Source organism: Gracilinanus agilis, chromosome X, assembly GCF_016433145.1.
Source record: "Gracilinanus agilis isolate LMUSP501 chromosome X, AgileGrace, whole genome shotgun sequence".
Lineage (NCBI taxonomy): Eukaryota > Metazoa > Chordata > Mammalia > Didelphimorphia > Didelphidae > Gracilinanus > Gracilinanus agilis.
Window position 1 is genome coordinate 54,731,735 of NC_058136.1, and position 27,303 is coordinate 54,759,037.

Sequence of the window (27,303 nt, forward strand, 5' to 3'; positions counted from 1 at the left end):
ACTTGGCCTAGTTTGGCTACAGTAAGGCACCTACACTGAATGAGCTTCACAGGAAGGAGAAGACTTCTCCAACTTGCCTGAAAGCCAGCTGCAAACCCATCTCCTCCTCTCAGAAAGCCATCCTATCCCAAGAAGGAACTGTTTTCTAAGGCCATAAAGCAGTTTCTTGTGCTGGTGCCATTGAAGAGAGGATCCCTCCAAAGTTTTATGAAAATCTGAGCTGAGATTTTTTTAAAAGAGGAATTTAACAAGCAAACCAGGAAATACTTGTTCACTTAAATCATACAGTCAAATCAACAGTGTATGTACTACCTGTTTTTTAAAAAGTGACCAAAGTAAGTTAGAAGGAACTCAATTAAACCTACCTACTGAAGTCAAACTTTAAAAAAAGTTAATTTCTATGTGAAAAGAAAGGAGCAACCAAAAAACAATGGCTCACAGCTACAGGTAAACACATCCAAAGCCTTCCCAGCCGGCAGTCACTTGGGCAGCAGTTCTCTGCTTTGGCAGCAGTCAGGCATTTGCAAGTTTAGTATGTGCATCTCCAATTCTACTACACCTACCTACAATCTGTATTGGGAAAGGGTATGGAAGGGAGTGAATATGACTTCTCCACACCAGACATTCTAATGCTGGCAGGAGAAAAGAGGCTGCAGCCAGTCCCCTTAGAGAGCACTGCCCAGACTGCAGCAGCAGCAGCAGCGCTGGCAGTGGCGGCACATCCAGCATACCAGCAGAACTCCCTGACATTCATTCTGTTCAGGGACCCTGAGGTCAGAAGCACTTCACAACCCCAGAAGATGAAAGATGTGGACCCAAGAACGAGATGTACCTTGGACTCTCTGAAGTTTGGGTTTTGCAAATGCCATCGGCAAATTTAGAGGAATGTAATGTTCGTGATTACAAACTGTTTGCAGAAATTCAAACTTGTACTCTGCCAGAACCTGGGTAGGAAAAAAATGAGTTAGATGTCTACATTAATGCAACTTGGTATATAGACTTATAACTCTGAATGGTGAGCATTCATTTTTGCAACAGAATTGTTCCAAGAAATAAAAACACAATGATCCTTGAGAGGTCAGCTGGTGGGGCCCTTGCTTCAGGCAGAATACAATAAAGGAAATAAACATTTTGTTCTCCTGAAATAGCATGGGCCACTTTGTCTCATGCTATATTATCTCCCATGCTCACAATCATGATTTGCTCTCATCTTTGCTGGAAGTTTGCACTGAAGGAATTTAAATACCTAAAGGAGGACCACGTGATCCTTTGACAATATGAAAAGAACAGTAAGAAAAAGTTTTGCTCCTTGACCTAAGTTTCAAAGAAGGTACTGGACCATATGTACAGACAAGATAGGCCCCTGTGTTGGGTAGTCCTGATCTGTCTGAGGGCTCAGTGCCCAAAGAAGTAAAGCTAGGACTCTTGCCTATTTCCCTTTTCTTTTCTTAGGGCAATAAATTATCTTAAAAACTCTTTGCTAGCTTTAGTTGTTTTTCCAGATTTTTATAAATTTCAAATCATGCTAAACTTTACAAAGCTAAATGATGGAGAAGCCACTGTCATTATTAACTATTTATTTCTTCTTCATGTACACAAAACGTAAAAGAAACTTTTTTATGTCCACTTCCAACAGAAAGCAAATGCTTTGTCTATCTGTATATATCTGCAACTCACCTTGGGATCCTTGGGACTGAATCCAGACATGTAGTCATTGATCAGGTTGAAAATGAATCCTCTGTCCATCAATGTCAGACAGCGCTATGGAAACCAAAAACAAAGTTTCTGTTAGGAGCACAATCCTCATAACCCATCAGGCATGGCAGTGTTCCACCAAAGATTGCTTAATTCCTTTTTGTTGATGAAGAAACAAAAATGCACAGAAATGACCAGCATTCTGGAAGTCCAAGACTTGGGACTTAGGGCCTACCCCTGCAGTTTTCACAAGCTGTCCAATATGGGCGCTTCTGACCATGTCTACAAAGCCCACACAATGAAGGGTGGTGTTGGCAAATGACAGATGAAAGCATAGCCTTCTTCAGTGGTCTCCCTGACTTTGGCCTTATCTCCTGCCAATACACTGACACATTATTCTTCCTCAAACAGCATTTTGATCAGGTAATTCCTGGGCTCAAAATCATTGATGGATCCCCTTTGAATTCCATAGCCAGGAATTCAAGATCCTCTATAATCTGACTCTAACCTATGTCTCCAGCCTTAATTATAGCTAATAATAACAGCTAACATTTTCACAGTGCTTGTTATGTACCATACACTATGCTAAGTGCTTCACAATTATTATCTCATTTGGTCTTTACACCAACCCTAGAGCATAGGTGTTGTTGTTGTTGTTGTTGTTGTTGTTGTTATTATTATTATAATTTTAACCCCTCACCCTCTGCCTTAGAATCAATACTGATTCTAAGGCAGAAGAGTGGTAAGGGCTAGGCAATAGGGGATTAAGTGACTTACCCAGGTTCACACAGCTGGGAAGTGTCTGAGGCCGGGTTTGAACCTAGGACCTCCCATCTCTAGGCCTGGCTCTCAATCCACTGAGCTACCCAGCTGCCCCCTTTAGGTGCTATTATTATCCCCATTTCACAGATGAAGAAACAGGCAGGCAGAGATGAAGTAACTTGCCCAGGGTCACACAGCTGGGGCCAGATTTGAACTTGGGTCTTCTTGACTCCAAGAGGTAGATGTTGCCAAGTGGTTAAGAACACTGAGACTGGAGTCAGGAAGACCTGAGGTCAAATTCAACCTCGGGCACTTAGTAGCTATGGATAGCTGTAGTCCATGTAGTCATGAAGAGTCAAACATGACTGAGCAACTGAACAATAACTTCCTGATTCCATGGCCAGCATTCTATCCATTGTGCTATGTATAGTTAGGATTTGAACTTCTATTTCTTTTATTTTCTTTCTACTTCAAGTGATTATTAATAGACTTTATAAAATATAATACTTGGAGTTATTGGATATTAATGTAAATCTTAGAGCTACTTAGCTTCCTTCTCTCCTACTACTCTCCCACACAGAATCACAGTATTACAGATATAGAAGTTGGAAGAGATCTGGGATCGTATAATTAAGTCATTTCATTTTAAAGGTGATGAAACTTATTCAAGCTAAGTGAGTGGCAGAACTGAGATTCCTTATGTACTTCAGATGTCAAATTTTTATGTTATACTCGTCATAAATATTTTCCTAAACTGTTGTTTTTCTTTCAATTATATTAGATTTTTATCATATAAAATTTTAAATTTCAATACAATCTACCTTGACTCTCAAAATCCCTTCCATATTCCTAATAAGAAAAAGTTTTCTCCCTTCCATAATATTTTACTAGTTTTTTAGTGTTTCATTTTATTATCCAGCTATAATTTATGGAGGCATATTGTGTGAAATATGATCTAAGTCCAATTAGGTTTATCAAATACTAGGATGATAAGGTCTTTTCCATGCTTCTGTTTGCAGAAGATATTGTGCTAACTGCATCAAGCCTGGAAACTCTGTTGATCCCTAAATGAGATCAGCCTAACCATACTCACAAGAAAAAAACAGGTGGATGAAGAATCCTTACTGTTCAAGCTATGATAGGCAGTTGATGGACAACCCATAGGAATGGTTCCATCTCTACCTATCTCTTGGATAGTGGCTGCACACAGTCCAGAACTCAACAAAAGGTACAGAATGGAGCTTTTTATAGCCCCAAGTTTCTACTCAAAACAAAGATTAATATTTATCATCAATATTCTTCTTTATAGTGCTAAAGGGAAACAATTTGCAGAATGTCACAGTCTCTGAAAAATACAAGTTGTTGGTCACCCAAAAAGCAATAGAGAGATGTATGGTAGGTGTCAATAAATTATTACATGTTATTCTCTATATTTTACACATTTTTATGTTCATCTTACATTTTTTCTGAAAATTTATATGGAAAGGTAATGTACGGTAAATCCACTTAGTAACAACTATTAGGCCAACGAAGGTTCTGTGAACTCTCTTCAAAATATATCCTTCCACTATAAAGGAGTGATCATCAAAACAATATGGTACTGGTTTAGAGATAGAAGAGTGGATCAATGGAATAGACTTGGGGTAAATGACAGTAGCAAGATAATGTTCAATAAAAGCGAAGTTCCCAGCTTTTTGGGGTAAGAACCCTCTATTTGACAAAAACTGCTGGGAGAATTGGAAAACAGTATGGGAGAAATTATGTTTAGATCAATATCTTATGGCCTATACCAAAATTAATTCAGAATGGATAAGTGACCTAAATATAAAGAGGGAAATCATAAACAAATTAGGTGAACATAGAATAATAGTATACCTGTCAGATCTAAGGGAAAGGAAGGAATTTAAGATCAAGCAGGAGATAGAGAACACTACAAAATGTAAAATGGATAATTTTGATTATATTAAATTAAAAAGTTTCTGTACAAACAAAACCAATGCAACCAAAATTAGAAGGGAAGGAACAAATTGGGGGAAAAATTTTATAACAAAAACCTCTGACAAAGGTTTCATTTCTCAAATTTATAAGAGTTAAAAATCAAGCCATTTCCCAGTTGACAAATGGGCAAGGGATATGAATAGGCAGTTTTCAGATAAAGAAATCAAAACTATCAATAAGCACATGAAAAAGTGTTCTAAATCTCTCATAATTAGAGAAATGTACATCAAAACTACACCGAGGAGGGGGCAGCTGAGTAACTCAATGGTTTGAGAGCCAGGCCTAGAGACGGGAGGTCCTAGGTTCAAATCTGGCCTCAGACACTTCTCAGCTTTGTGACCCTGGGCAAGTCACTTGACCCCCATTGCCTACCCTTACCACTCTTCTGCCTTGGAGCCAATACACAGTATTGACTCCAAGACAGAAGGCAAGGGTTTAAAAAAAACTACACCAAGGTACCTAGCAGATTGGCCAATATGACAGTAAAGGAAAATAATAAATGTTGGAGGGGTTGTGGCAAAATGGAGACACTAATGCATTGCTGGTGGAGTTGTAAACTGACCCAACCATTCTGGATGGCAATTTTGAACTATGCCCAAAGGGCTTTAAAAGAATGCCTGCTCTTTGATCCAGCAATACCACTGCTGGGTTTGCATCCCAAAGAGATAATAAGGAAAAATACTTGTACAAAAATATTCATAGCTGCACTCTTTGTAGTGGCAAAATTGGAAAATGAGTAGTTGTCCCTCAACTAGAGAATAGCTGAACAAACTGTGGTATGTGATGGTGATGAATTACTACTGTGCTGTAAGGATTGATGATCTGGAGGATTTTTATATGAACTGGGAGAACCTCATTGAACTGATGCAGAGTGAAATGAGCAGAACCAGGAGAACATTGTACATAGAAAGTAAAACATTGTGGAACAATCCAATATAATAGACTTCATTACTAGTAACCATGCAATAAGCCAGGACACTCCTGAAGAACTTATGGGGAAGAATGCTATCCACATTGAGAGAAAGAACTATGGGAGCAGAAATGCAAAAGAAGAACATATGACATCACTTATCACATGCATATATGGGTATATCATTTGGGGTTTAGGCTTTAAAAGATGGCTCTATAGCAAAAATAAATAGTATGGAAATAGGTATCAAGTGATAATATTTGTATGATCCAATAGAATTACTTGTCGGCGGGGGGAGGGGGGAGGGAAGGGAAAGGGAAAGAAAATGAATCATGGAAACATGGAAAAATATTTTCAAAAAAATTTAAAAAAATATATATATATATACACTTCTCACAGGGAAGAGGAAGTCAGATTCCTACTAAATCAATCTCCTTGATTTTGTGGTCTGGAATCAAGGGCCACTTCCTCTTGGGAAAGAACTGCCAGGAAAAATAGCATAAAGGAAATCAGATGAGTGATGTTTAATTGGCCAAAAATGAGAAACAGTTTTGTACTAAGAGTGAGGGATAACCAACAGACAGCCCACTGGTATCCATACAAATGTCAAGATATCTCAAAGAAGGCATTCAGGATGCGGGTTGAGCCTGTGATGGAAGATAATTTATTAGAGTCATACAAAATGAGAAAGCATGGATGGCTACAATGTGCACCATTGGAGGGAATAGCCATAGAGATGAGATTCTACATCAGGAGGTTAGTTCTCCAACAATAAGTAATCTTTTTTGCTTATTTGGTTGGATATACGCTATCTCAATTCTGTTCCCCTGATTTTTCTATTCTTTGCCCATTACCATACCATTTTGATAGCTACTCTGTTATATATTCTCTTCTAAACCCTTACCTATTCTCTTAGAATCAATACTGTATATATTGGTTCCAAAGTAGAAGAGCAGTAAGGGCTAGGCAATGGGAGTTAAGTGACTTGCCCAGGTTCACATCACTAGGAAGTATCTGAGTCCAGATTTGAACCCAGGACCTCCTGTCTTTAGGCCTGGCTTTTAGTCCACTGAGCCACTTAGCTGCTCCCCTACTGTTATATTTTAAAATAATAGCATGAGAGAATATCTTCATAAGCTTTTTTTTAACCCTTAACTTCTATGTATTGGCTCCTAGGTGGAAGAGTGGTAAGGGTGGGCAATGGGGGGCAAGTGACTTGCCCAGGGTCACACAGCTGGGATGTGTCTGAGGTTGGATTTGAACCTAGGACCTCCCGTCTCCAGGCCCGACTCTCAATCCACTGAGCTACCCAGCTGCCCCCTCTTCATTAGCTTTTGACACCCCTGCCCTTTAAAGTGGGCTGCTCTGTTCCTTCCTGCTTTGGAGCCTCTGGTTATGCTATTCTCCCACCTACCATGCTTTCTATGCTGTGGGGCCCCAATTCATCCTTTGCAGTTCTGCTAAAGTCCCAATACTCATGAAATCACCATCATCCCAGAATTCAGTAATATTTATTCCTTGGAACTTTTACCATTTCTCCAAACAAACTGTAAGTTCATCAAGGGTAGATAGAGGCTATGTATTCTACTTCTTTTAAGCAGTGGAGGGCAATTCCCATAATGGAAGAGGCTGAAGAATCTGCTTACAGATGGGCATGATGACTTGTAAAAAGGAAGAATCCCATTCCTTAGTGTGCTGCTGTTTGGAAATTGTTTCCAAATCAACTAATCATGTGACACAGTTGATCAGCTGTGATGCCAGGATTGGGATGCATTCAAAAGGCACCAATTGGCCAAATCGAAGTGGTCTCCACCCCTGCATCCCTTTGGCAGGCTGGTGAAGCCCACGGGCCCTTAGAAAAAATTTTAGATACCAACAATAAAGTAAATAGGATGAAAAAGGAAACCAATTATACTGACATACAGTTATCAAAATATATTTTTTAAAAGCTCACCAAATCTAGGTCAGCATTGATGAACATTTTCAAGTTTGCATGTCCAAATTGCAACTTCTAGCTGCCTGTGAGCCCTGCCCCATTACCCCCAGAGAACTGAGGGAGGAAGTGCTCCCTTTGAGTGGCTGGACAGAAGGGCAAGGCATGCAGAAAATGTCCTTGGGCTCTGGGAAAAGGGGGAAAGGATAAGCTCCCCCTGCTGGACCAGCACGCATGCCAATACTTTGCCAGGCCAATGCTGCTCTAGGTTAAGAACCCCTGGACTAAGCTCTTGGCAGAAAGAGAGCACTCACTGGAGCCCCTGCTGTTGCCTCTTTCTCTGTGGTACTGGGTTTTTTTGTCTGCTCTTAGGTGGAGGAGACTGGAGATGGTTACAACACTGTAAGCTCTCAAAGATCCAAAAGCTTGAGTCAGTGGCAGGTTTTGCCTCGATCCAGCCTAATAGCAAAGTCCTAAGAAGCAACCTTCAGGATTCAGCCAAGCAGAGAGGCTCTTGAGGATGATCCAAAGGAACCAGCCCAGCTATCATTAACACAAGGACTCATCCAGCTGCTATAGTGGATTTGGAAGTGAAACTGGTAGGACAAATGCTCTGTAGAAAGTGCTTTAAGTCAGAACTCGCTCTCCCCAGGGATTAAGGCAGCACAGAAAAGAATGTGCCCCTAGATAGTAGGTGGAAAAGCTTCATGACTTCACTTATTACTATATCTGCACAGCAAATATACTTTTGCAAAAGTTAACTGATGTTAATTGGTTAAAAGAACCTTCCCACTATCTCAGTTAATGTGGGAAAAGGGAGGAGAAACACACTAGAATAGGGTCTTGAACTGAAAGCATTAGAGAAAGACTATCCTCCTAGAAAAGTATCCTGAGAACCTTTGGGGAAGATGTAGCTAGTCTTGTTCTGGGAGGCTGAATTCAGTCTTGCTACTTGTGTATCCCCCCACTCTGTCTAGCACAAAACATGGTTTAACATGTGTGATCAATCAAGACTTATTTCCATATTATTGACAGTTGCATTGGTGTGGTCCTTTAGTGTCACATCCCCAACCATGCCTGCATCAACCCATGTGTTCAAGTGGTTGTTTTTCTTCTGTGTTTCCACTCCTGCAGTTCTTCCTCTGAATGTGGGTAGCGTTCTTAAAACCAGTGTAAATACGCGTTGGATATGGGAGGATGAAGGGGAAAGTAAAAACAAGAATCATGTAACGATGGAAAATTTTTCTAAAAAAATAAAATATAAAAAAACATGGTTTAATAGAAAAAAAGTATTGGACTTGGAGCCAGAAAGATCCCAGTTCAAATCTGACGGGCAATAAATACATTTTAATAGCTATGTGACCATGGACAAGTGACAATCTCTCAGAGCCTCAGTTTCCTTATGTATAAAATGGGAATAATAAACCTGTCCTGCATACCTTAAAGGGTTGCTGTGAAGCTCAAAATATAAAATGTCATCTTTTATTATAGCAGGTGCTCAATAAATGCCTGACTAATTATAGACACATTACATTGTGAGCAATACAAAAATCAATTTGGTGTACTTTGTTCTACATAGAAAATCTTCAGTTGTTGGGTATAAACTCCCAAGAAAAGAATTTAAAACCCGATTCTTTTCTGATATTTTAGATCTCAAATAATCTCTTACTGAATTTACTCGAGAATGGAGGTTAGCTGTTTGTCTTGGTTTCTAATACACAGAAAGCCCTATGCAATGAGAGCAAAACCTCATTTCAATTCTGGCAAAGAAAGTCATCAGGGATCTGAGACCTGTATCCAAAATTAATCATCAGGAAATTGGAGTGTCATCCTAAAAGCACACAGATGAGTTATTGTCTCTGGGATGATTAATTCTTTAAGGCATTGTGGGAGGAATGGGATGAGAAGGAAGAAAGAAGAGTCCCCACATCCCTCCCTCATCCAAAAGACCCACCTAATTTGCCTAACAAAGCAATTACAGCTACCCTTTGCTTTAAAAGAATATTCTACTAAGTTTGGCTAGGAAGTTCCTTCAGGAAGGAAACACATTTTCTCATAAAATTGGAAGTGTGTTTTTATCAGGAAAAGAAATACCTCGTTGTATTCAAAATGTCTGGGAAGGTTTTGTGGTGATGTCAGGCATATGGCACATTTGTTCTTGGTGTAAAGCACCTTGATAATTGGTCTCTTCTTCCCTGTACACTCCCTCCCTTTCCTACTTCTCCTTTCCAAGGTTACAAGAGTTTCTTCTATACCTTGAGGACCCTATAATTCTAGAGAATTCATTGTCATACTATTTCTTTTTTTTAAAACACTTATTAATATTCATTTTTAACATGGTTACATGATTCATGCTCATACTTTCCCCCGCACTCCCTCCACCCATGGCCAATGTACATTTCCACTGGTTTTAACATGTGCCATTGATCAAGACCTATTTCCATATTATTGATAGTTACATTGGTGTGGTAGTTTCGAGTCTACATCCCCAATCATGTCCATCTCAACCCATGCGTTCAAGCAGTTGTTTTTCTTATATGTTTCCACACCTGTAGTACTTCCTCTGAATGTGGGTAGCATCTTTTCCATAAATCTCTCAGAATTGTCCTGGGTCATTGCATTGCTGCTAGTACGGAAGTCCATTACATTTTATTTTACCACAGTGTACCAGTCTCTGTGTACAAAGTTCTTCTGGCTCTGCTCCTTTCGCTCTGCATCAATTCCTGGAGGTCTTTCCAGTTCACATGGAATTCCTCCAGTTCATTATTCCTTTGAGCACAATAGTATTCCATCACCAGCATATACCACAGTTTGTTCAGCCATTCCCCAATTGAAGGACATCCCCTCCTTTTCCAGTTTTTTGCCACTACAAAAAGCGCAGCTATAAATATTTTCGTACAAGTCTGTTTATCTATGATCTCTTTGGGGTACAGACCCAACAATGGTATGGCTGGATCAAAGGGCAGGCATTATACTATTTATTTTGTCTGGGCATTTGTAATGTTTATAGGACTGGGATAGTTTTTTTTAAATGGTCTCATTGGACACATTCAATAACCAAGGCTACTAGAGTATCACGGGGAAATCACTGAAATCTACAGTCCAGGAATCAATCTTTAGAGATGTTTACGGCCTATCCAAATAGAAGTTTAGGGAAGCTGATGTAGTAGAGACTCATTCGTTCATTCAATCATACTTACAAACCTCTATCCCGTTCAGTTTCTAGTCTTGGCTCTGTATGACCCTGAGCTAGTCACTTCCCTATCTAGAAAAGGAGGAGTTTGGAACGTAAGTACAAAGTATTGTAAAAGGACACTTGTGGGAAGCCAATAAGAGAAACAATCTCAAATAGATAAAAATCTGAGACTCCTCTTTTGACTCCTTTTCTGATCCACAACTTTCCTTATTGAAAAGCTTTAAGTTCCTAGCAAACCAGCAGTTAAGAGGTTAACAATTTCTCTCCAAGACTAAAGACAGAAATTAAGCAAAAGGCTGCCTGGACTCTGAATCTGTTTCTAAACACATCAAGGTCAATAATGGACAAAATTTAGACAAAACCTCCAATGGGGGCTATTCGTCCCTGAGAAAGTATTCCCAGACTTAGCTTTCAATAATAGACCAGCCAAAATTCAGCCTTGGCCTTGTTCTATTCTGAAGTCAAATGAGATTTTTTTTGTGTTTTGATATGACATAATTTGTAACTTCTGTGCATCTGCAAAGTTTTGGGGGGTTCTTTTGTGTGAAATGAGTCTTGAAATACATATAATAAACTCCATGCTCCCGGAGACAGAGCTGGAAGCAGGAGCTAAAAGATCTTTCGCATCCTTACTTCTTATCAACTAAGCTGTCCTTATCAGAGATGATAAATAGATCTTGAGATAGCCAAGCTTGGCCCTGGAGAGCAGATGAAAAAACCCACATCCCTCTTCCTTCATCATACAGATAGGATACTATGGAAATGGGGAAAGGGAATAAATATAAATCACACCTACTGTGTGCTAAGCAAGCACTTTTTATGAATATTGTCTTATTTGATTCTCACAACAGCCCGGGGGGGGGGGGGGGAGGTTTAGGGTAGGGGGAGGAAGGTGCTATTAGTTTTCTCACTTTACAGCAGAGGGAACTGAAGCAGAAGAACTTAAGTGACTTCACATAGATATTAAGTGCCTGAGGCTGTATTTGAATCTCAGTTTTCTTGATTCCAAGCCCAGCGCTCTATCTACTGCGGCACCTAGCTGCCTCAATGCATATGGTATTCCCAATGAAGGTAGTATTCATTCCCTCTATGGGTATGAAATATTGCATAAAAGTGTCAGACTAGGTCAGTTTTTTTACTGGCTTTACTGATGTGGATTTTTTCTTTTCTTTTTCACGGAAAGGCTTGCTGGGCAGAAGAGGAAACATGAATATACTTGTAAGGAAATATTATAAAAAACAAACAGGCAAAAGGCATCAATAAAGAGAGGCAGCATGGCATAGAGAGTTGGCCTCCAAGTCAAGAAGACCTGGATTCAAGTCTCACCCCAGCTATATACTGGCTATGTGATGCTGGGAAGGTTGAAGGAACAAGGAAAGTGCTACTTGCATCAGTTTCCTCACCTGAATGTTTCCTCTCATTTTCAGTTCTATTAAACTGCCCAAGCTGAAATTCTGGAAAGCAAATATTTGGGCATTCTTCAACTTTCAACTTTTAGCTAGCCTGGACCAAGGAGGGTCTGCCCCTGGGGCCTAGGAGGGAAAGTATTTCCTGAGTATCCATACTTCCTTCTGAGTCACACAGCCAGCCTAGCTGTGACAAGAGAGAGAATTCTTTCTAGTACTTCCATATTCCCTTCTGGCTTTGTGTGTCCAATCTACTTTCCTATAGAAACTAAGTTATGAATAGCAGTTAGCTTCCCAGGCAAGCTTTCAAAAGATGATTGAACCCAGAACGGAGCTCAAATCCTACTCTCTGTACTAATAAACCTGTTAGTACTGGTAATGGGAGGGAGGCAGCCAGGTATAACAGAAAGAACATGGATCTGGAAACCAAGAGATCTGGTACTAGGAAAGAAGAAAGTAAATAAATATTTATTAAGCATTTACTATGTGCCAGGTACTATTGTGCAAAGCACTTAACAATATTTCATGTGATCCTCACAATAACTCCTTGAGTTAATTGCTATTGTTATCCCCATTTCACAGATGGAAAAACTGAAATGATATGCCCAGGATCATATAGCTAGTGCGTGTTTGAGACCCAATATGAGCTCAGGTCTCCCTAATTTTAGGTCCAGGGTTCCACCCACTGGGCCACCTAAGCTAACTAGCCGTGTGAACTCTGAAATGTAATCTCTCTATGCCTCAGGTTTCCTCATCTGTCAAATGAGGGGACTTGATGAGATCTCAAAGGTCCCTTATGTGCCTTATTAATATCATTGTTATTATGGGAAAATGTATTGTGAGTTCCAATCTACTTACCAGCATTTGGACTACTACTCACTCTTCTCTAAGTCAGGGACTTGATGTGCTTACAGCTTGTATTCTTTTCTGTATGGCTTGCTCATTTTTTTTGCAAACATTCCCAAGTGGCCCCACAGAGAGTAACAAGAAGAATATTCATAAACATCTGGATTTGGGGCAGTATATGGACAAACATCAGACCAATTGCATGAACTGTTCACCTTTCTATCTGAACTGAGTGGTTTATGTGCCTCAATGAAGTCGAACAACAGGCCGTTTGAGCACGTGTGTGCGCGCACACACACACACAAAATCAGTCAAAAAGACTAAAAATGATGATTATTTTTAGCCAAGCAGTTGCTCCAGTAGCCCCACAAGTGAATTTCTCAACGACCCAAGAGGAAACGAATGGGACTCCAAACAGCTCACCTTCAGGAAGTTGGCCAAGCTATAATTCACATTTCTTGATTCCTCTGGGATCTCCCCATATCGAATAGTCACATGAGGAATTATTGCAAGAAGGAGTGAATGTAGAACATGGTGGTAGGACTCGGGAAATCTCTGAGCTCTAGGAAGCTGAAATTAAATTCATAGAGAAAGAATTAATGGGACAAACTTAACAGCCGAGCACCCCAAATGTCAATATTTGTATAAAAGTATATCTTTTCCTCCTCCCAAAACATTTCATCTAGTTGAAAGAGTATTTTGCCCAGGTCACTATGGGTATGAGTGCAACTGACTCAATTTCTCATTAGCCACTGCCTCTCTGCTACTACTAGGCTGCTGCTGCTGCTGCTAATCCCACTTGCTCTAGATATCTGTCCTGACTCTCCCCCCCACACACACACACCTCTCCAGCTCCCTACACTGAATGCAAACTAATAAGTGCTCAACAATATTGCTCTAAAGAGGAGTAACAGGGCAGTATACAGGGGAGGATTTTGTGCTTTGCAGTATTTCAGGCCATGAAGTTTGCTTTAAATGCCAAGCACTAGAGGCGGAGCCAAGATGGCAGCTTCACAGCAGCAAAAGCTGGAACCACTCTGAGAATCCTCTCAAAGCAACCTTTAAATGCCAAGCACTATTTAAATAGAATTTACCAAAATTAAATTTACACACAACTTCCCCAGACTAAATCTATTGCATAAAGCCTAACACTCCAGAAAAAGTTTACCAACTGACCATATATGGCAACAAGTATGCTAAATCAAAGCGATTTCTGCTCTGGGACAGTTTTTGCCCCAAAACATACAGAGGTCAGACTCCTAAAAGACTGGTCTTGTTCAGACTCCAAGTAGTGATACTTTATAAAGGAACACAACTCTGTACAAGACAGTCCAGCACCTGTATGTCTCCACACAACTTAAATCAGTCCTTTTCTCCATCTATGCCTGGATTCTTTCTTTGTTTTCACTTATTATTATCCTCTAGTAAGGCAGCAGTTAAAAGGCCTTTCAATATAAAAGGGGCTTAAAGAAAATTACCTTTATTCATCTATCTAGAAAAACCACATTTGACTTTATTTACCTTAATTTTGTTCTCTTCAAGTAAGTAGGAGGCCATGGACTTGGCCAGAGCTTCGAAGAAAAACCAGGAGTACTAGAACGGAAAAACAGTGACATCAGATAATTGCTGAGAATGTGTGCATATAACAGGTGTTTTTGAGGCATAATTTATGGTTCATCATTTTAAAAAGGCTTATGAAAATAATGTTTGAATACAACATTATTTTCATAAGCCTTTTTAAAATGTACTGGGTTTGGAGGCAGAGGAGTGGAGTTTGAGTCTGGGCTCTGGCCTCTTATTTCCTCATCTCTAATGGAGGAGTTGAGGGGCTAGGAGAGTTGGACAAGGCAATTTCCAGACATAAATCCTATGATCTGCCAAGAGCTGTTTTAGGACCAGCTGAAATAGACATAAAATGTGGTTTGCTATTGTCTTTAAATGTGTTATTGGAAATTATGGTACTTTATCTGAATGTGCATTATGAATCTGCTATTTTGTAAAAGCCATTTACACTCATAATTCATACAAAAGCTTAACAGGAAATGGATCTCATTTTTAGGTGAAAAACCTTTCACTAATTCTAAGCTATATATACATTTTTTGATTTTTAAAACATTCTTTTATTATTTTTCCTTCTATGTGCAATACAGTATTTGAGTTTTTTCTCTCTCATTTTTATACTTGAAAACACTGTATTTTTCCCTGAATTTTTAAATTTTCTTATTGCTTTTCCTTTTAATTTTTTTAATAGAGTAATTGACTCTTTTTCCTTTTTTTCTCATTCTTGAACTTAAAGCACATATAATCAGTGTTAATCCTTTTTTATTTTACAGTAATATATTTAATATTAATATATATTTGCTATAATATTAATGCATACCCCAAAAGCCTTAGACTATGGTAACCTGCCAATTATTGGTAAATATTATGGGACTGTGATTAATGTTTCTGTCTGATTCCAAGAGAAGGGAACACAAGAGCCACTAAACAGTGCTAAGAAGGCACAAGGTCATGGAGACCAACCAACCAATCCCCATGGGAATGATGAGAAAACTGCACAGTGCCAAGGAACACAAGGTCAAAAAGACCATACAAATACAGGTGGGATTGAGGAACTCCCATGCCAATAATAAGGACTTGAACTTAGTGTAAGACTCAAAGTTGCAATGCTTAACATATGTTAAGATGTAGGTCTCTTCGAACTACACTTCCAGTCAGGTACCGAAGGTTGGCCATCATCTTGGCTCACCCATATCCCTAAGAGTGAAGGTAAATCAGACCAGGGAAAGACACTTCCCTTGCACACATATTTGGTCCTGTTATTTCTCTTATATATAGAATGGCAACTTTCTGTAGTCCTGGCTCCTGAATGGGTAATTGAAAACTGCTTAAATCACTTTAATTGGGCCTTGATTCAAGGACCTGTTATAAGTTTATTTTTCCTTACATTTTTTGCACATAAGACTTTGACATTTTACATTTCATTCACAAGTTAATTTTTTTCTTTTATTTGGATTTTATTTTTCTTTTATTTGGATTTTATTTTTCTTTTATTTCTTTTATTTCTTTTGCCAATTGATTTCATATAACCCCATGACTCAACCGTGCATCCTTAGCTGACCTGGGGTACCCTCTTCAGGGGAGAATGTGTTATTGATTCTCCTCAGGGGGTAAGTCTTATAATCATAATGTCTGGATTATAATCTATAATGTAAAATCTTAACTCTTTTGAGAGTAATTTCAGGGATAAATGTATAATTCTCCTCAGAAGGGAATGTATGTTTTATAATCTATAATGTAAAGTTTAAATTCTTTGAGAGTAACTTTAGGATAAGAAATTTGCCATCTCCCCAGAATCCAGACAATTAACCTGTTTGGAGAAGGCACCATAAGATGTCTGAAGAGCTTTCACTGGATCATGAAGATCCAAATTGAAATTTGGGGTACAGTTGATTGAACTATGGGGAGTTGAATGTGTTTGTTTTGAATGTACACTCTTATGCCAATAGGGGACTGCCCCCAATTGGCTTTTTGTCAATGCAGCTAGTTTTTGCCCTCTTTTCTTTTATCCTCAAATTTCTGTAATTTAAAAGTTATGTTTACAAGAGCATTCAAGGAGACCAGTCTCTTTCTGCTCTCAGGGGGGAATGTGTTAGTGGAAATTTGGGGTCCTTAGTCTTAATATCAAGATCCATGATATAAATTTCCTATGGACACTTAGGGGACTTGAGAACTACATTTCCCACAATTCAATGGGCTTCCTACCCTTACGTGGTAAAGTAAGACAACGTAAACAGAAGCTTAAATAGGGAGATTGGGATTGGTACTCTCTTTTTGCGATGGAGCAGCCAGGTGGGCAGAGGTAATGGTGGGGATTTTGAATTAGATCTTAGCAGGCATGTGGCTTAATTACCAATATGGATTATGATAAACCATTAATATTATTAAATATATCCATCTATATCAATTTTATTCCTAACAGTGCCCAAAATTTGACCCAGAGAGATTATATTTCCTGGGTTAAGTGAATACTACCAATGAAAATGAAACTTCCTTTGGAATGGGTCATCATTTACACTTTGGTGTCTCTAGTTTTCTGCTCCTTTCTGAAAGCTAAAAGTTGACTTTGCTAGAAGAAGGGTAGAGATACCTGGACAGCAGATGAGGGAAGAACTGAAAAAGGAAGTAGGAAGATGATAATGGATTTGGCATGGTTCACAATTTTGCCCAAGTCCTATCTTGCTTAGATTCTGAAGTAGATTTTTTTGTTTATAGCTATAGAGCCAACCACAGTTAAATAGATGGGGCCCTGGGTCAAGGGGCAGGGCAGGAAAATGGTACAAATCCAAATATTACATTACTCCAAAAAATGGCCTCATATGAAAGTCAAAATCAATGAAATATAAATATAAATAAATAAATAATCGACAAACCCTGTAGACTTTTAGCTCCATTCATCATCTTCTGGACTAGATAAGTCTCTCACTAGATGGCCTTATGGCTCTTTGGTTCTGCTCATCCCCATCAAAAAGTATTTACTAGGGATACAACATTAGTGACCCCAAAAAAGCCAGAAACAAAACCAAACGTATTCAGTGCAAAAAACAGAGGACTAATGGTTTTGAGAAAAGGGGAAAAACCAAAAGCCAAAAATGAACATATTATGAGTAGTAACTTTATTCAAATATGTTGCATCCATCATTATGAGACATTTCAACAAGCTGTGGGAACTCTGTTGTCCCCTTCCCATTGCTCAAAGTCTTTGTAAGCTTCTGGGGCCAAAAACTTCATCGCCTGGGCCAACTTCCTGATGCTGAACTCTTTTATCACTATGGTTTGAAGAAGCCTTTGCCAGCTAGTTTGGGATCTGTTCATATGACCTCTGAGAACCCAGGTTTTCTACTCCACTCTGTATTAGGTACCAGAGGAAGGCATCAGAGGAAGAGTCACTAACCAAAGCATAGAAAGTCCAGAGGAGAACGGTAGCAGACTACACAGTGTCCAATATAAATAAAACATCAAATAGCTGGTGGAAAAAGAAGACAATGACTCCAAGTTTCATTAAAGTCATCTGAAATTTAGTTTGGAAGGCAGCTAGATGGCCTGGATTGAGAGCCAGGCCTAGAGTTAGGAGGTTCTGGGTTCAAATCTGGCCTCAGACACTTCATACTAACTGTGTGACCCTGGGCAAGTCACTTAACCTCCACTGCCTAGTCCTTATCACTCTTCTGCCTCAGAACCAATATACAGTATTGATTCTAAGCTGGAAGGTAAGGGTTTAAAAAAAAGAAGAAAAAAGAAATTTAGTTTGTAAACTAAACTGTCCCTGCTTGAGATCTGGATTCACCTTTGAGGACTGTTTAGGGGTTGTTTAAATCAATGACTTTCCTGTAATAAACAATAAAATTCAATCAGCCTCACATGAGAGATTTGGGGTGCAAGGGATTTTTAGAGGGATTAGCCTAGACATGACCTAAAAGAGTCATGAGAGTGTTGCCTTCACGAATCCATTTTCACATTTGTAGAATTTTCCAAAAGATTTATCTTTTTCTCTTCATTCCCTATTAACTTTGCCTTGACCAGGTAGGATGGACAGATCACCTTTTCTGTTCCTTCCACTTTAGGGCTGCCAGTTCTGTTGCTCCATCTGCTGCTCAGGGGCCATACCCTGAGGATTGTATTTGTAAGCACAGCCTCTAACCAATTTTTTGCCAAAGGCTATATAGACACATGCAGAAAGGAAGACTAGAATTTCCCAAGAACAGTGTCTGCACCATGTGAGCTTACGAGAATCTGAAGGGAGCCCCCGGAACTGAAGCTGGGACTTTTATAAAGTGTAGCTTGCTCACATGCTGTTCTCTCAAGCCAGCCTTTGAGCCACAGCTTCCCTTAAATTCCCAAGTCCTTACCTTTAGCAGTTTATTTATGGCTAAAAAGTCTGCAGACTGCTTCAGCGCTGCTGTCATTGCTGTGGCCAAGATTTCATGGGTCATCTGGGCCTGAGGGGCACCTGGTTTTTCAGCCCGGAAACTATACTACAAACAAAAAGGAACAGTGAATCCAATGAGATTATTAAGGCATAAAGTCCCCCATCGAAGATGAAAGCTTCCCCCACTAACCTTTAGAAAGGATCTTAAGTAATGATCCAAGCCTTCTTCATGGCATTTTGACACAATGTGTAAGAGAACCCTGAAACGACATGACGAAAACTCCAGGTAAGGTGCTATGAGCTCCTTTGTTCCTCTTAGGATGAATGTTTTCCTTTCAATGAGAAAGTTCATGATTTGCTTTGCAAATAGTTTTCAGGGCAACGGGTGAAAATTGCACAAAAGCAGATTTAGACTTGATGTCAGGACAAACTTCCTAAGCAAGCCTGACTAAAAGTGAGGTGGTGGGGACCCCCACTGGAGAGAGACCTAAAGGGCAATGCACTGGGGGGGGGGGCAAATGCTACAGAGGAGATTCTTGTGCAGGTACAGGTTGGACTGGACTGCTGCTGAGATCTGTGCTAGCTCTAAGGTTCTGTGAGAATGAGGAGTCTCAAGTCAAACTCCATTAAGTTAAAAGCAGTGGTCATCAAGATTTAGAGGAAGGTAAGAATTAAACTGAATGGGCTTTAAGAAGACTAGCTCTTCCTTTCCAATTCTCTAAGAACTCCCCATCAACTCTAGCCCTACTCCCTGGGGCTTAACTATCATCTTTACGTAGATGATTTCCAGATCCACACACTAAGCCCTAGTTTCGATTTCTAGTTCTGTATCACCAACTAGCTGCTTTTTGGACACTTGAAAGCAGGTTCCCACAGGTATATGAAACTCAAGATGTCCAAAAGAGAACTCATCATCTTCTCTCCAAAATCTGTGCCTTCTCTGAACTTCTCCATTTCTAAAGGTCTCACCATCCTTCCTATTTCTCAGCTTCCCAAACCAGTCATTACTTATCACTCTGCATTCTCTCTCACTCCCTATACCCAGTCAGTTGCCAAATTTTGCTGTTTCTACTTTGACAACATCTCTTAGATTTGATCTGACAGCTGTTGCTCTTGTTTGGATCCTCATCACCTTTTCCCTCAGTCTCTTCTCCCTCCAAACCAGCCTCCTTACAGCTGCCAAAGGGCTTCTTCCTAAAGAACAGGTCTGACCAGGTTTCTTTCCTACTCCACAAATTCTAGTGGCTCCTCTAAGATCAAATAAGAACTCCCATTTGGCATTTAAAGTCAGTCTTACTCCAGCTGCATTGCTCCTTTTCCTACAGTCCCAGGTCCAGACAAACTGGCTTTCTTATTTCCCACAAATTGACCTCCCATCTCCCATTTGGACTTTTACACATGCTATTGCCTCACTCTCTTCATTTTCTCATCTTAGAATCTCTTCTTTCCTTCCAATTTCAACTCAAATATTGCCTTCTATGTGTGAAGTTTTTCTTGATGCCTTTCTCCACCCACAAGACCCTACTCAAATCTCATGGTATTTATTTGATTGATATTCTATACAGATTTAGGTACATCTTGTCTCTCTCAATAGGATGTAAATTCCCTGAGGACAGCCACTATTTCACTTTTTTATCTTTGGATTTCCAAACATCTAGCACAGCGTATAACTGTAGCTGCTTAATCAGCGCTGATAGATTAAGATATAATGTTGTCCTGTTATTATGGAAGAATAAAAAGTGAGATCATTATAGAAGACTAGTTCATCCAAATTCCGATATCAACGTCTATCAAACTGAAAGCTTTAAGAAGTATGTCTCCAAGTTCAAAAGACATACCTTTAGATAACCTAAGCTTTGCACATCATCATTTAATTTCTTTCCAGTTATCTAAATGTATATTGTAACTGTTATTGAAATTATTCTATGTGATAAAGTGCCTGGAAGATAGACTCACATTTAAAGCCCAGGAAGAAAAGAGAAAAAGAGAAAAATGACGAGAATTATGTTTGTGGTTGCGACAAAGTGAAGGATGGATTGGAGACAATTCAAAGTCACCAAGAGAAGAGAGAAAGACAACTCTCCATATTTTTTGATCACTGAAAAGCATAGGTTCTTTAATGCGATAAGAACTAAAAATCGGGAGGGGGAGGGAACCCCACAACAGAGTAATCATAGACATTTTTTAAAGCAATGGCCTGGAGATTGCTCAAGGTTGTGAGTTATGGTATTCCTCAGGATTCCACTTATTAAGTCCTCATCTGGAAGTTAAAATTCTATTTTGGCTCCAAGGGATTCCAAATAAAGCAAGAGATCTCAGTTATTTGTGAAACTCACATGGTGCAGTTGATAGCCACATCATCTTCTTGGGTCATATTTGTGAGAACACGAAAGAGTTGCGTAAGAATTACAGGTAGAAACTGTATCATTACTTGAATCTCCATGGCATGCAAACACTAAAATGAAATGTTTAAAATACACACACACATTTACTAAATAGCATTAGTGATGAAAGCCAACAGAAATATGAGAGACTAACGTAAAGCTCAGTATATATACTTCAAAATGTCAAGGGCCTACATGTGATTTCATCAAAAATGGGACTTCTCTTACAATCTGAGGGCTCCAGGAGGCTCAGAGGAATCAGACGAATTGCCCACGGTTACACAGTAAGAGACAGAGATGGGTGTTGAGCTCCAATTTTTTTAAGTCCAGTGACCTACCCACTGTCAGCAGCACTGACTCCCTCTGATATGAATACAGAGTGTCCCAAAAGTCTTAGTGCGGTTTAAATAGGGTGTTTGGGAACACCGTGGAGGAAATATTAGTACTAAGTCAAAACTAAAGAGATTATTAGAAAACTGGTCTTTTTAGAATAAAAACTGGTAAGGCAAAATCTAAGCCCAATTGGAACGTGCCGCTCTCCAACTCTAACCTTTCCTTTTTGTATTGGGCTTTTCCACATTTCCATGAGATTGTTATGATGTCCCAATTTTGAAAACAATTCTTTGTTGCATTTACACATACAGGCTATGGAACAGACAGAAAATTGTAGACGATGCCGGTGTGTTCATATGCGCGTGGGCATAAAAGATGCGTGCCTTCTCCTCTGTAAGGCCGATGAGCTGATCTTTAGGCAGGGATGTTGTCGCGTGGATTTGATCTGGGGGCAGGTCCCACTTTGGGATCCCCGAGGTGCTAAATTCTACTCCTGAAGGCATGTGGCATTTCATCAACTGCCACTAGGGGGCAAGCTTGCATAATACAAACAACAGCAGGTCCACGCCCTCCCCAAAAATGAGGCTGTTCTTTTCTGGTCAATCATTTATCCAGTTCCTCACCCCTGAAAAAGCCAATGACCCTAACAGGCAAACGCCTGGCAAGTCAGTGAGAGATCCTTTGCCTGGCCAATGCTGGAGGAATGGATTTCAATTCTGGATAATGATGTAACAGTATTCTTTTCAGTGATTAATATTTTACAGTTTCCATTTTCTCCTCACAACACCCTGGAAATTAGACAGGGCAGGTATTTTGACTCCCATTTTACAGATGAGGACACTGAGGTAGGGCAAAGGCAAGTAACCTGCTCACAGTCACATTCCAGTAAGTGACAGAATAATGACGAGACCGAAGATCTTCTGACATAATGGAGTGGTTGGGGGAATGAAAGATTTAGCCACAACCTCTCCATGACTCCCTTTTATATGAATGGTTATATAAGATGACCTTTGGATGTCATATAGCTTTAATGTCCAATGATACTATCTGCTTGCATCTGGTTGGCTCAGGCACTGAATAGATGTGCACTACTGGGGAATTCTGTCTTCATTCAAATCAAACAGCTCATTTTACAGAAGAGGAAACTGAGACAAACAGGACTAACTGACTTGCCTACGTCACACAATCAGGCAGTGTCTAAGGCCAGATTTGAACCCAGCCAGGTAGTCCCGACTCCAGGTCTGGTGCTTTCTCCACTGAGCAACCCAGCTGCCCCTGAGAACTTTACTCTTAATAAGCATATAGGCATACTGTTCGACTTTCTGCTGTCTCTAAGGCTCAATAGCTCCATAAAAAAGGACACATTTTATAACACCGTCTCCATAACAACATGTCGCCAAAGTCTCCTTCAGTTCCTCTGAAAACTTGGGTTCTGGTCCTCCTCACTACTTTTCCCAGGTCCAACAGGGAGAATGTTGAGTAATCCCTATGGAAATCATGGCCTCGGGCCCCATCAGTATAACATTTTACCCACAGGGTATGCAGAAGAGGCTCAGATCTACTCAGTTAACTGAAACTTAGTGTCTGTTATGTGTCAGATACTGTGTTAGGTGAAAAATACAGTACCTGCCCTCAAAAAGCAAAGCATCAAATAAAGAGAGAAATCATCACTCTGGGATATCAGCTGGGCTCCACACCCCTAAGAAAAATGAGCTCTATTTCCTATAGTTCCAGAGGTGATAGATGAGGGGGAAAGTACTGAAGAAACTGCCACCAGGGTAGACATTATCCACTCAACCCATGTGATCTTGGGCAATTCACTTAACTTTTGGGGCCTCAGTTTTCTCAGCTCTAAAATGAGATTGGTTTTAGTAACCTCAGGTTCCTTCCAGCTCTAAATATATGATCTTCCAATCCTATCTTTCCTGAATGTGAGCACACAAGGTGAGGATAGAGTTAGTCTTTTCACAATCTCCTTCCAAAGCCAGCACTAAAATCTACTGCAGCCCTCTGAGACTGGTCCACCCTGTCTCCTAGATTTCCGTCTTTCACAGTCTCTACAGCCTAAACACACAGAATGTAGACAATCCAATATCTCTTGCTTGAGAAATTAATCTTATGGCATTAGACTGCTTTGCTCCAGCTCTCTATCTATGGCAAACACCTCAGAACTCCTTTTGCCATCCAGGGTTGTGCCTCCTTATATAATGTCTCATCAAGGCCCAATTCCTACAAGATTATGATGTCCTGAGACAGAGTGCTAAAGAAAAATGCCAGCTATATGGAGATATTCTGTTCTCTTCTTTCTGATTGGCCTCTTGCAGATTCTTTGAAGAAGAGACAATGACAGAGGCCTGCTTCTCATTTCATCCCACAAGCAACACTAGTTCAAGCTCTTGTGGTTTCTCTCTCGTTTTAAAAAAAAAATTGATGTTTCCACTCTGTGATCTACCTCCTCAGTAGGATGAAAAGTACTTGGGACACATTCGTTAATTGACCTGAGTTGGAAAGGCATTCTTAGAGAGGGAGAAAAGTCAGAAGATTTCGGTTTGAGGACTTGATTCCGCTCCTTACCACAGTCTTTGTTCATCAAGGCATTGAATCACTGTAAGCCTAAATTTCCTCAACTGTAAAAATGAGGTAGGACTACCTCCCTTGCCTGTTTCAGAGGGTCCTGGGAGGAACAAATGAGAAATCAGATGTGATAACAATTTGTAAAGCATTTCCTCTGGATAAGCTGCAATGGTGATGACTATTATTTCCATTCACTAAGAATCAGATCTGGAATTCTTGGGTTAGAATATTGGCTTCTCACTAGAGTAATTTTACTGTCTGTGTCTAGAAAGCCATTTAATGGAAAAGCAAGGCACAAAAAGCATGATCTCAGCAAAACATATTCAAAGTGTTAGCTTCCTTTTTCCAAATCAAAATATGGCAACACAGAGGCCTACAGAGCAAGTTCATTATGACTGAAAAGTTTATGGAAAGCCGCTGTGCTTTTTACCTTTAAATATTTAATGAGCTCCCCTGGAACTGCTTTAGCACCAGACTGCATCGCCTGGCAATGACGGAAGAATTTGTGCACGTGCAGATCCTAGAAACCAGATGTAAAAAGCCATTACCCTTAGGCCCAAATCTCTGGCCCGCCCACCCCTCTGGTCCCACATCTGCCAAATGAGCTTTGCTGGATATTTCAAAGCTCAACTGCCTCCCAGCTCCAGGTCTTATGTGTAAGAGATCACACTATCTTTTCATTTCATAAACTAAATGATCCAAGGGAAAGGGGTGGTATAGGAATGGAAGGGTGGGCAGCAGAAACCAAATCCTCTATTAAAGAATACTAAATCTTTATTTAATGCAGGTTACTACTAAGTGGATTTCCATGGAGGGCAGGGTATACTCCTAAAAACTAATCAGGAACACAATCCCAGCCCACTGAGGAAAGCTACTGAAAATTAGGAAAATCCTCAACACTTCACCAGTAGCTCAAGAAGCCAGACAAGTCTATGTGGAGCACATTGTCTGGACATATGTGGCCTCTGTAGGCCCCATTCACTCAGAAAGGCCCTCAGACCAAAATCTCTCAAGGTTCCCGAGCTTCAAATTTGGCCAATACTGCCCGAGCTCATCCAACAAGTTCTTTTTCTCTGATACTAAAGCTGAAAGAAAATTCGGATTTATCCACCTTACCTGAGTGTAGATGGTTGATTCTAAGTGTGTTTTAATCTTTAAGAGAGGTTTTGCACCATCTACCCACTTGATATCAATGTTTGGTTGCTGTGAACAGAAAACAAGGCATTGGGTTTGTTTCATTTCGTCAAATAGATGTACATATGAACAGTCTAAAAAGTACATTTAAACAGTTCTTCCTCTTTGGTATACCAAACTCCAAAATGGCAATGCGGCTAATGCAGTTCAAAAATGGACCTTACGTGACCCTTTTATAAAGAAATATTTTCCTACCCGTCTGGATTCTGGATCACCAAGACTCAGGTAGCCAGGAGGAAGGTTGGCCGAGACTGGGAGTTGCTGTTCAAATGTGATTACTCTGCCATCCTTCAGCAAAGGCACCCAGGCAAACCCAACTGCCGAGACAATAATGGATCATGAGCAATACAACAGCTAATGCATCGAGTCCTGTCCTACACATCTGGAAGATGGGAGAGGAGGAGGAGGAATTCCAGGACCGTGAACCAGAGCCCTGGGGCTGAGCATCATCACAGTATGGAAAGAACAACAAAAGCCCCCAACAGAGCTGAGTTATTTAACCTGTTCCTCCATCAGAGAATTTTAGAAGTAGGAGGACCTCACTCTTTTTTTTTCTCCCAGAGGAAGAAAGTAAGGCCCTGAGAATTCAACTCAATTATATTCACCAAACCTTCAAGTGCCTTCTCTTGGAGCTAGGAAGACCTGGATTCAAGTCTTACCTCTGACATACATACAACAGCTGTGCAACCATGGGCAAGCTGGTTTTACCTCTATGAACTTCAGGCACTTCTCTAGGAAGGCCAATAACAGATGAGCTGCCAATCTGCATTAGTAAAGAGTCCCCTATGCTTCAGATGCCAAAAGCCAGATCCTACTAGCCTATAGTCAGGCCCAAGTGTGGACCAAGATTAAAAAATAGCCCAAATGTACCAGGAATAATGCTCAGTGCTCCAAGAGAGTTATTTGCACTCAAGGCACTATTGATATTTAAGAAAATCTATGAGGCAGCTGAGTGGAGAATAGATTGTAGAAAGGAGGAATGGAGTCAGAAACCAATCTGGAATCTGTCTGAGAGATGAGGCAAGGAGGGACAGAGTCGTAAACTCAGCATACTATGGACAGACAACAGTTGTCAAGGGCCTGGATACTGGATATGAGGTTTAAGGGAAAAGTCAAAGAAACTTCCGTGATGAAGGATGGTGGCTGAATGAGTTCTGTTTTTCAGATATGTTGAATTTGGGATACCTACAGTATTCCCAACTGGAACTATCTAGCAGGCAGGCAGTAACATGGGACTGGAATTGAGAAGCATTGCACAGTGTTCTCATAGTACTGGTTAGAGCGCCTGGGTTCTTGTGTTGCACAGATGACCTTGCTACCTGTGTTACCCTGGTCACTTAATCTCTCTTGGCTTCAGTTTTCTTTTCTGTAAAATGAAGGAGTTGGCCTCAGTGGCCTCTGTGTTCGATTCCTGCTCTAAAGTTCTTCACTTATCAGGCATGCTACAGTAGCGATTCTGCTGAGATCCCTCCCAACTCTCAAATCCTGGGATTTTCATGAAGGCATTCACATCCTCAGGGATCATCTCTGACTCCCCACCCCACCCCCATAGCCCACTGTGTTCAGTGGAATAAGTCACCATTCCTGCCCATTTAGCCTCCACCTGCCTTCTTGGAATCTCACTTCCTACAAGGTTCAGCTTAGAGATCCTTTCATCTGAACGCCCTCCCCTCCATTTGCCCAGACATTCCTATTGTCTCCCTTCTCCATTCAGCTGCCATATCGATATTCCCCAAACTATAGGACCATATCACCCTTTCAATCTCCCACCCAAAACACACACAAACACCCTCAGGGGCTCCCTATCACTTCTTGGATAAAACACAAACTCCTCAGCCAGGGCTTTTTCAGTCTTCTTTCTTATTAACCCCTCTCACCTACCCGGTTCTGATCAAACTGCCTGCTACCTGTTTCCTTGAGGGGCCAGACCCAGGGTTTCCTTGGCAAAGGGGACCACATGTGAGCAGGGCAGATCCCACTTTCTCTACAGCTTAGGGTCTTAGAAAAGTACCCAGATCACTGAGAAATTAAGTGCCTTGCAGAAGGCCATCTAATCAGTATATGCCAGAGATGGAACTGGAACTCAGGTCTTCCTGGTTCCTGGTTCTGAGGCTGATCTAATTCTTTAACCACTCCTTATCTC

General features: G+C 40.3%; 1 protein-coding gene across 1 annotated transcript in view; it reads right to left on the reverse strand.

Annotated features, from left to right (window-relative positions):
* DOCK11 (dedicator of cytokinesis 11) overlaps positions 1-27,303 on the reverse strand; it is a 180,273-nt gene that overhangs the window by 89,147 nt on the left and 63,823 nt on the right. Inside the window, exons 22-31 of the mRNA XM_044682838.1 lie at positions 25,356-25,477; positions 25,083-25,169; positions 24,397-24,486; positions 21,012-21,130; positions 18,866-18,935; positions 18,656-18,781; positions 14,268-14,339; positions 13,170-13,316; positions 1,678-1,761; positions 833-944 (exon numbers count right to left, since the gene is read on the reverse strand). Coding sequence (XP_044538773.1) covers positions 833-944; positions 1,678-1,761; positions 13,170-13,316; positions 14,268-14,339; positions 18,656-18,781; positions 18,866-18,935; positions 21,012-21,130; positions 24,397-24,486; positions 25,083-25,169; positions 25,356-25,477 — 1,029 coding nt within the window. The remainder of the gene's footprint in view (positions 1-832; positions 945-1,677; positions 1,762-13,169; positions 13,317-14,267; positions 14,340-18,655; positions 18,782-18,865; positions 18,936-21,011; positions 21,131-24,396; positions 24,487-25,082; positions 25,170-25,355; positions 25,478-27,303) is intronic.